At 36.1% G+C, this 8,796-nt stretch overlaps 4 protein-coding genes across 4 annotated transcripts; all 4 read right to left on the bottom strand.

Annotated features, from left to right (window-relative positions):
- Window positions 1-1,357: 1,357 nt before the first annotated feature.
- On the bottom strand, window positions 1,358-1,765 carry RHIMIDRAFT_261308 (uncharacterized protein). Its single transcript, XM_023611518.1, has 3 exons — window positions 1,626-1,765; window positions 1,457-1,544; window positions 1,358-1,405 (listed from the first exon to the last, which is right to left on the bottom strand). Exons 1-2 carry the CDS (start codon window positions 1,722-1,724, stop codon window positions 1,464-1,466), a joined length of 180 nt encoding a protein of 59 aa, XP_023463638.1. The 5' UTR covers window positions 1,725-1,765; the 3' UTR covers window positions 1,358-1,405; window positions 1,457-1,463.
- Window positions 1,766-3,723: 1,958 nt separating this feature from the next.
- RHIMIDRAFT_245634 (uncharacterized protein) lies at window positions 3,724-4,402 on the bottom strand (the record flags this gene model as incomplete). The annotated part of the gene is made up of 5 exons (XM_023610224.1): window positions 3,724-3,865; window positions 3,928-4,119; window positions 4,154-4,158; window positions 4,222-4,338; window positions 4,400-4,402. The coding sequence occupies 5 exons, from the start codon at window positions 4,400-4,402 to the stop codon at window positions 3,724-3,726; spliced, it is 459 nt and encodes a 152-aa protein (XP_023463637.1).
- A 165-nt stretch (window positions 4,403-4,567) lies between these two features.
- Window positions 4,568-6,022, bottom strand: RHIMIDRAFT_261295 (uncharacterized protein). The gene is made up of 4 exons (XM_023611517.1): window positions 5,593-6,022; window positions 5,086-5,467; window positions 4,788-5,033; window positions 4,568-4,725 (listed from the first exon to the last, which is right to left on the bottom strand). Exons 1-3 carry the CDS (start codon window positions 5,721-5,723, stop codon window positions 4,851-4,853), a joined length of 696 nt encoding a protein of 231 aa, XP_023463636.1. The 5' UTR covers window positions 5,724-6,022; the 3' UTR covers window positions 4,568-4,725; window positions 4,788-4,850.
- Window positions 5,966-6,793, bottom strand: RHIMIDRAFT_261294 (uncharacterized protein; the record flags this gene model as incomplete). Its single annotated transcript, XM_023611516.1, has 2 exons — window positions 6,090-6,793; window positions 5,966-6,023 (listed from the first exon to the last, which is right to left on the bottom strand). A coding segment is annotated over exon 1 (163 nt), but the record flags the coding sequence as incomplete, so codon positions are not given.
- Between the last annotated feature and the right edge of the window lie 2,003 nt (window positions 6,794-8,796).

Below are 8,796 nucleotides of genomic sequence, written 5' to 3'. Positions count from 1 at the left end.
TCATCCTCTTCATCCTCTTCATCCTCTTCATCCTCTTCATCCTCTTCATCCTCTTCATCCTCTTCATCCTCTTCATCCTCTTCATCATCTTCATTATCTTCATTATCTTCATCATTTTCATCTTCGTCATCCTCTTCATCAACGAAGGCCGGGATTTTTTTGCCCGAAGGCCAAACTACGTCTGAACACCAATCAAAAGCAACAGTGACGGTTGTGACGCGAGGGTGCCTTTCCAGCTCTTTTACTTGCAGAGCATGATTCTAAATAATTAAAAAGTTAGTGTTCTTCTTCAATCCGCAATATCATATTTACTCTTGCAAATGTGAGGAGGCTCACCATCTTGCCTATCCCTCCTTCAATTTGTTTCTTGCTTACTGGAAAGGAAAACCTTCCAATCTCCTCCAAGCAATACAACTTGGGCTGGACGAGTCTCACCCCCAGCAACTGGCAATCGAAGCCCATAATTAGTAAAAAAGGGACAAAGATATCATCTTTGCCCAATTTTTTTGTGTAAAAATTTAAATGAAGCTTGGCGATCAACGCCAGCTTCAATTTATCAGTGTACATTTTTGACGCTGTACACTGACCAGCAAACTCTCCTAAGCATGCATCAGGGAGAGGTGCTGTTACCGAAGAAAGGATCCGAAGATCCAGTTTCGGCTGGGTGCCCAAACCCTTAAATGAGCTGGGCACGGTGTCTCCCCTATTATAATTGAGTTGAATATGGTTAATAATTTAGTGTTTGAAGGACAAACAATTCCGTGAAAAAGGTACATCGTATCTATTTTTCAGAAACTGGTTGGCAAAATATAAAATAACTCTGTCTTACCAACGAAGCACCACCGACGAGTACCCGAAGATTTCTTCGAGAACAAACGCCCAAAACTTAAGCTTGAAGTCCTCTTCGGAGTAGCGCTTGATGCTGCTACTCAAGAAGAGACTTGGCTTGTTTAAATGCAAGTTGAGGCTGAAAAAAATGAGATACAACTTTTAGTGTATAGTTCAACTTGATTACTCTGTATGCACTTACACGTAGCGGAACACTTCTTTCTGTGCTCTTTGATCACTACTTGCTGGGTTTAGAGCATCGATTTTCTTATATTTTTCTCCAAGATTGCCCTTTGATTCTATTATGGATTTTATTCTGCTCCAAACCACATCAGGGGCTTCGTAGTTCTTTTCAAACTTGACGTAGTTTGTTGTTGTTGTTGTTGTGGCATGGGAGCCCACAGTCTTATCACTGGCATCAAAGATGCCATTTCTACTTAGGCTGCAAAGAATAAAGAATTACTTGGTCAAACAGTTCAACTTATAATGCAAAATCAAATTACCAGCTGAAGTAGATATTTTTTTTTGATTGCTTTTTATTTTTATTTTTAAAGTTCCTCAGGAACTTTTGCAGTTTCTACATATCGTAGATTAGTACTTGTTCAAATGAGAATATAAAAAAGTCTACCTTGCTGCTATCCTTCTGTTTTGAAAAATAAACACTTGTTAATAGGCGCCGTAATAACAGAAGCAGTTGTACTTACCTTTTCGAGCTCCTACAACATAAAAGTAGTTATAGTAATAGAAAAGTTAATAGAATGTAGTAATGATATATGTGTGCAAAAATTAGCTTTTACTTGGTTCATTTTCCTTATTCTGCTTCTACGAATATTCAAGTAGAGCTCTTGCTCTTCATCAGCAAGACTTTCTAACAATTCAATATTTCTTTTAGACATATTCAGTTGGTGAAAGAACGTTAGATTATATTCCAAATTGGTAAGTATTTATAGTAACCCTTTTTCTAGGGACGATTTAAAAAATATGCGTCTTTAACGCATGTTTTAAAAAGGATATAGAGACGGGAACTCCCAAAAGAGTATGCCGCTAAACATACAAACACCCAAATAGGCTTATCTGTATTGAAGTTATAAGAGGCATGTCATTTTTCGAATACATTTGTGTAAAAGCACTACGTTTCTTCACTCTTCTTATTTACTATCTTTCTTTTATGACTTTCATAAAAAGAGAGGACATAATGTAATGGTTTAATTCCTATTTATTAACTTTACATTTCTCAAAGCAATAAACAAGGGGCAAATTCATCGCCAATTCAATATAACTAAAAGTACGGATGCCTTTTTTAAGGAGACAGTATCCTTTTTTTTAGAGGACAGCACTTGTACTGAGTGTCCAATTTATTGAAACGAAGATGCAGAGTTGAATTATGAAAGGGAACAGTGAGGGATCAAAAGGATTGTTGAATAATTAGAACAAAAGCTGATGACTAGAAATCATTCATTTTTTTTTTGTTTTGTTTTGTTTGTTAGAGGTCACACATCCGAGAGGCTGTCACCAAAGGAACAACAGCTAAATCAGAACGGCAGATAAGACGTTCAGCATATGCAAATAAGTAGTTGATAGTAAAAAGAGTATCATTGAATAAGAACTGCCATTGACAAGCTCAAATAGCTTACAGGGCACAAGCAACTATTTGAAGGGAAGAGAAAAGTGGAGCATCTGGCAGGAAAAGGCCTTGGATAGTAGCAGGCGCATGTACAGAACAGCGAAAGAATAACCTTGAAGAAAAAAGTACATATGTGAAGTCCATTGAGGTGCTAAAAACTTGGGAACCACAAAGGCACAAACAGCAGAAACAGTCGGACAGGCGAAAAAGAAATGTAACAGAGAGTCAGAAACGATGGAGCTGCGGGGACATAGTGGTGAATTTAGCAGGAGCAATATGGTGTAGGAAGTCCAAGTAGGAAGTCCGTCCTTGGAAGATTTGTACCAAATGATGCGTGAGAGGTGTGGCTTTTGAGCAGGCCATAGCTCCAGGTAAGCCCGAGATAGAAGGGATGGAGCGCGAGACAATGCTTTGCGTGGTGGGGAATCACGGATGGTCGAAGAATAGCAGAATTATGTAGACGGCTAATAAATTTCTACGCCTTAGGTGAAAGTGCCAATAGACGGAATGATATGGCAGCAATCGAGATGGTGCCAAAGATCTGAGCGACAATTAGGGAGAGATAGAAGGAAATGAAGACGTCATTAGCTGTAGAATGGTTAATGTGGAAGAGAGTGTCAATCATATTTGGGTACTGCTATACATAAGTAGATTTATAGTTTGCCTGCTGGGGTGAGAATAGTGAAAGACTTCGGTGGATGTGAAGTGGCGGAAGCAAAGATGGGATGCTTGGCGGGATATAGCTCTAGAATGTGTGAATCAATCCTTTTTTTAAAGGTACGAGAAGAAAGAATACTTGGTAATGAAGATGCACAAGACAGAGAAGAAATAAGAGATAAAGGTAAATTCACGTAAGGAGAAGAGGAAAATATATTATTATCGAAAGAAGACGGGGCAATTAAATCAATAGATTTGAATAAAGTAGAAAAGCTAGGCAAGATTTACCTTCCAATCATTTTCAAAAGTAATATAACCAAGCTTTGAACTATAATTCGGTCTCGTTGACTCAAGTCTCTTTCTTCTGATCAATTTACAAGTTTAAATATCTCACCAAGTTTCTAGAACTCTAGTGCTATGTCCACCCTAATATAATTCTGTTAGATTCTGTTAATAACCTAGTGTCTGGAGCTACGTGACTTTATTTTATGCTCAACTTACCATGACTAAAACTAAGGCGACCTCAAACAAAGTAAAAAGAAAAAGGTAAAAATTACTGTCATTTGACGTACAGTAAACAAATAGAGAATAAAAAGTTATAAGGATTTATTTCATTAAACACTGATGACTACAGAAGAACTACCAAAGAATTCTTCCAAAATAAAAGACCAGAACTTCACTTTGTAATCTTCCTCTGAATAATTTTTTATTTGTCCATCGGAAAACAAATGCGCCTTGTATAGGTGCATGCTTAGTCTAAAAAATGATATACAACCTTTAGTGTGTAATTCAATTTTGGATATTCTACGTGTACTTACATGTGCCTGTACACCTCTTTTTGTGTTCTTTCGTTAATATTGCAAGGCTTTAAGGAATCTACCCTTTTCAGTTTGTTGGCAATGCTATTGCTTGAATGCATTATGTTTTTAAGGCTTTGCCAAATTGCATCAGGGATTTCATATTCGTTTTTCATTGACGCAAAGGATGGGTATTCATTGTGTGCGCCAGCGCTACAATCAGTGGCATCATATATGTCATCTCTACTTATACTGCAAAGAATAAAGAATTACTTGGTCAAACAGTTCAACTTATAATGTAAAATTTAAAATTACCAGCTGCGAACTGCCCAGGCATGTATCAAGATGAGCTACTAATGCAGAAGGCAGAACCCTCAAATCCAACTTGGACCTTGCGTCTATGCTCTTGAAACTGTTCGGAACAGTGTCTCCCTAATGTAATTCAGTTAGATACGGTTAATAATCCAATGAAGTCGTGTTGTATTCAACTTACCATTACTGTAAAATTAAGTCGACCACAAACAAAGTAAAAAGAAAGAGTTAAAAATCAAAGAAATGTTTGAGGAAAGAGTTTTATAGGAGGCTGATCTTCATATGAAAATGTGGTCAATATTATTGTCATCTGATGTACGATAAATAAATAGAGAGATTATAAGGTATAATAAGGATTTATTTCATTAAACACTGATGACTACAGAAGAATACCCAAAGATCTCCTCTAGTACGAACGTCCAGAACTTGAGTTTGTAATCTTCCTCAGAGTAATTGTTGATATTACTCTGAGAGAAGAGGCTTTCCTTATGAAGATGCATGTTAAGACTGAAAAAATGAGACAATATTCTTAGTATATAGTTCAATTTGATTATTCTGCATGTGCTTACATTGAAAAACGTATACAAGGTAAATTATAACAAAAACATATCATTGCAAAAATGCTCTTTGGCCTATTCATTGTCTTCAGCTTTTTCCTCTCCCGCGAAGCCTGGAATTACCTGGTCTGAAGGCCAGATAACATCTGTACACCAGGCATCTCTTCCACTGGTAGATCTCAAGTCCTTTGCCAGCTTGCTTATGTGCTTGGTTCTTTCTAAATTGTTGATTTTATTTTTCAACTCTATGGCTTGCACCTAAACGATTAAAAAGTTAGCGTTCTCTTACGGTTTGAAATATAACATATACTCTTGCAAATGTGAGGATGTTTACTATATCCTCAATAGCTCCTTCTTTTATATGCTTCTTGTTGATAGGAAAAGAAAATGTCCCGATGTTGTCAAGGCAGTAGAGCTTAGGCTGGATCAGTCGTAGTCCAAGTAGTTGGCAGTCAAAGCCTATGATCAGCATGAACGGAATTAATATATTGTCTGTTTTCATCTTCTTGTGGTAGTAGTTGAGATGATGTTTTGCAACTAGCACGAGCTTCAACTTATCTAGGTGCACCTTTGCTACCTTGCATTGCTTGTCAAAATCGTCCAGACGTGCTGTTGACGGAGAAGAGATTACCCTTAGGTCCAAATTTGGCTCTGTATCCAAGCTTCTAAAGCTGTTTGGAACAGTATCCCACCTAGTGTTATTCAGTTGGATATGATTAATAATCTTGTGTTTGAAGCACAAGCGACTTCAGAAGAAGACATAAAGCATCTACTTCAGAAACATTGCTTGGCAAAATATAAAGCGAACCTGTTTTACCATTTGATTGTCACGGAAGAACTACCAAAGAATTCTTCCAAAATAAAAGACCAGAACTTCACTTTGTAATCTTCCTCTGAATAATTTTTTATTTGTCCATCGGAAAACAAATGCGCCTTGTATAGGTGCATGCTTAGTCTAAAAAATGATATACAACCTTTAGTGTGTAATTCAATTTTGGATATTCTACGTGTACTTACATGTGCCTGTACACCTCTTTTTGTGTTCTTTCGTTATTATTGCAAGGCTTTAGAGCATCTATTTTTTTTAGTTTTTCTGCAATGGTGTCATCTGTATTCATGATGTCTTTAATGCTTTTCCAAATTACATCAGGGATTTCATATTCATTTTTAATTGATGCAAAGGATGGATGTTCATTGTGTGCGCCAGCGCTACAATCAGTGGCATCATATATGTCATTTCTACTTATCCTGCCAAAAAAAAAAAAAAAAAAAACAATTAGTCAAACAAGTAATTTTAAAGCATAACTAAATTACCATTCAAAGTATGTATTTTTTATGGATTCTTTGGTTTTTTTTGTTTTGTTCTTTAAGAACTTTTGTAAGTCCTATATATTACAGATTAATGCTTGTCCAGATAAACTTATAAAGAAACTTCCCTCGTTGTCTTCAACTTCCTGAGTTGTGGGAAGAATAAAGACTTGTTAATAGGCATCACAATATTAGGATTAGTTGTACTTACGTTATCGAGCTCCTATAACATAAAGATAGTTATAATAATATAGTAGTGATATATGTGTGTATAAATTAACTTTTACCTCGTTCAACTGCCTTATTCTTGCTCTACAGACATTCAGATAGAGCTCTTGCTCCTCATCAGCAAGACTTTTCAATAGCTGTAGATTAGTTTTGGACATATTCAATGGTGAAAAAACGTTTTTCTTTATTTCGCATGAGAACATTTAAACTGTAATGCAGGAGACCTTTTAGAACTGCGACCATCTGTGATAACTTTTTCTAAAGCTAAAAACGAGCAATTGGCAGTTGCTGCAAGGTGTAAACACAGCAAATACGCTTCCTGAGCCTACGTTTTAAATAGAGGTATAGAAACATGTTGAAAAGATATGACATTAACTATAAAAAATACCTCAGGTACATCTATATGCACTACAATAAGAGGGGCTCGTCATCTCTTGAATGACCTTACATATATTCACCTTTCTCATTTACTCTCTTCCCTAGGCTGTTTTTGTCAAAGAAAGTGTGGCACCATGTGATGCCGTAATATTTGTTTCTTAACTTTATATTTTTCAAAGAAAGGAGCAATGGGCAAATTGTTCGCAATTTAACGTATGGATACTGTCTGATGGTGAAAACGTCAGATGTGGTTAAAAATATATACAGGAATATACAAAATTTAATTGGTGGAAATCCTTCCTTTGCATATGTATCAGCAATCAAAGACAAATAGAACTAAAGTATAGGCATATCTAAGTGCTTTACTTCCTAAATTACGGCTTGAATAATGTAAATGAGCAAAGACTCTGTTAAAAATAAGAGAATCTAGTTTGTACCCAAAGTTTGAGTTATGATTTGGTTAAAAGTTATAGATTTCATAGAACAACGATTTGTTCATCATACACGAGTGGATTTGTAGTCTTCTCTTTTAAAATTTACGACAGACCTTGACCACAGTACTCCTGCTCATGTTTCCGTGATCTCAGGACTATGCTCAACAGCATCCAAGCTAGAAACTAATAATCAAAACCTAGTTTGTTATGTAGAAGCATGCTGATGTTTGTGGAATCTAAGATGTATTTCTATTGGGAACACAACGCTTATGGCAAAGTATAATGTAATGCCTTCTCCATGGCGTGTTTTCTTCTCGGTGTGAATTTTGAAAAAGATAATTTGATTTGAGAAGCATATAGAAATCATGGAAAAGGTCCTATGATCATTTTATGAATAAGCTCATCTACTGATTGCTACTGAAATAAGTACCTTGGCAATGTTCTAGCTTTCCTTTATGAGTCAAACGAAAGGAATCGGATAAGTCACGACCTAAGATCGACTGCTTACGTTTCTTTCCTTAATAAATTTTAGTTTATCCGCAGTTCTCTGAGTCATGTATTTTTGCGAAAACGTAAGAATGATCAGCACATCTATTACAGCATAACAGACATGCTTCAACAAATACAAATTTATTTCAAAATATGCCAGGAGAAGAACATTATAGTTTGAGCATCCTAAGCTTGGCTATCTTCATTTGTTCTGGCAAATGAACCGTCATTCCAGTGATCCTTTCTCTGACTATGACTCAAAATGAAATCTGGACTGTCTTGTAAAATGAAGAACAGTGTGGCTGTGTCATGGTCAAGAATACTCTGTCGTTTCCATTGCTGTACAAATCAAGTCCGCCATCCCTTAGGTTGTACACAATCCATTGTAATGAAGCGATGCGCACTATCAAATATCAAAATAGCGTCGTTGCCTACTCATTGAGTAGTATGCAAGGAGTGCACATAATAACTGTAAATACACATATTAACAATTTTACAATAAATAGACATATTTGAAATTCTTACAGCTCACGTTCGAGAGCCACCGTATGCTTTACCGGGCTTAATATAAGATAGTAAATGCTACTTTATTTTTATACCAATGGAATCGACATATAAATTTACGAGATCATAGAATAAAGGCAGAAAACCCACACTACTCAATGAACAGGCATAGCTATAGTATTTATCATATAACACTTAATCGTACGGGATTAATCCAGGAATAAGACTGACAACAAAGCGCTATCAGATAGCGCGCCATGTTCAATCCTCACAGATCAGGTAACAATCTTGTTTGTATATACAATGATGTTTGCAACAACGAATTCCCTTTGTTTCTTCATAATAAAGAGATTATACAGAGGCTTATCGACATACATCTGTAAGCCTTCTTTACTATCATTCGTCTACATCACTAACATTACTCTTTTAGATTTGGGAATGCGCCAAGAAGCACTCCTAAATTGCTTTTGAAACTCAATGGAGCTATTATTGAACTGGTATTGAATGAATCGAAAGAAAATTCGTCGTCTATTGTTGAAGCAATATGGCAAGAGCTTGCGGTTGAACTGTACGATTCTAAACCAACTATATCTCCTGAGTAGAGGAAAGATTAATAAACTGATGGTTGTTGGCTTTATCGGTAAGTATGTGCAGAGTATACACTATTTCCAGAAAGTAAT

Source organism: Rhizopus microsporus (assembly GCF_002708625.1).
Source record: "Rhizopus microsporus ATCC 52813 unplaced genomic scaffold scaffold_15, whole genome shotgun sequence".
NCBI lineage: Eukaryota > Fungi > Mucoromycota > Mucoromycetes > Mucorales > Rhizopodaceae > Rhizopus > Rhizopus microsporus.
This window is presented reverse-complemented; position numbering and strand designations above follow the sequence as displayed.

Coding starts and splice junctions, on each gene's coding strand:
- RHIMIDRAFT_261308 (XM_023611518.1), bottom strand. CDS start 1,724: ATGTCTAAAAGAAATATTGAATTGTTAGAAAGTCTTGCTGATGAAGAG. Junction 1,545..1,625: donor GAATAAGGAAAATGAACCAA/GTAAAAGCTAAT, acceptor TTTATGTTGTAG/GAGCTCGAAAAGGTAAGTAC.
- RHIMIDRAFT_261295 (XM_023611517.1), bottom strand. CDS start 5,723: ATGCACCTATACAAGGCGCATTTGTTTTCCGATGGACAAATAAAAAAT. Junction 5,468..5,592: donor TCTTCCGTGACAATCAAATG/GTAAAACAGGTT, acceptor GAATAACACTAG/GTGGGATACTGTTCCAAACA. Junction 5,034..5,085: donor ACATCCTCACATTTGCAAGA/GTATATGTTATA, acceptor TTAATCGTTTAG/GTGCAAGCCATAGAGTTGAA.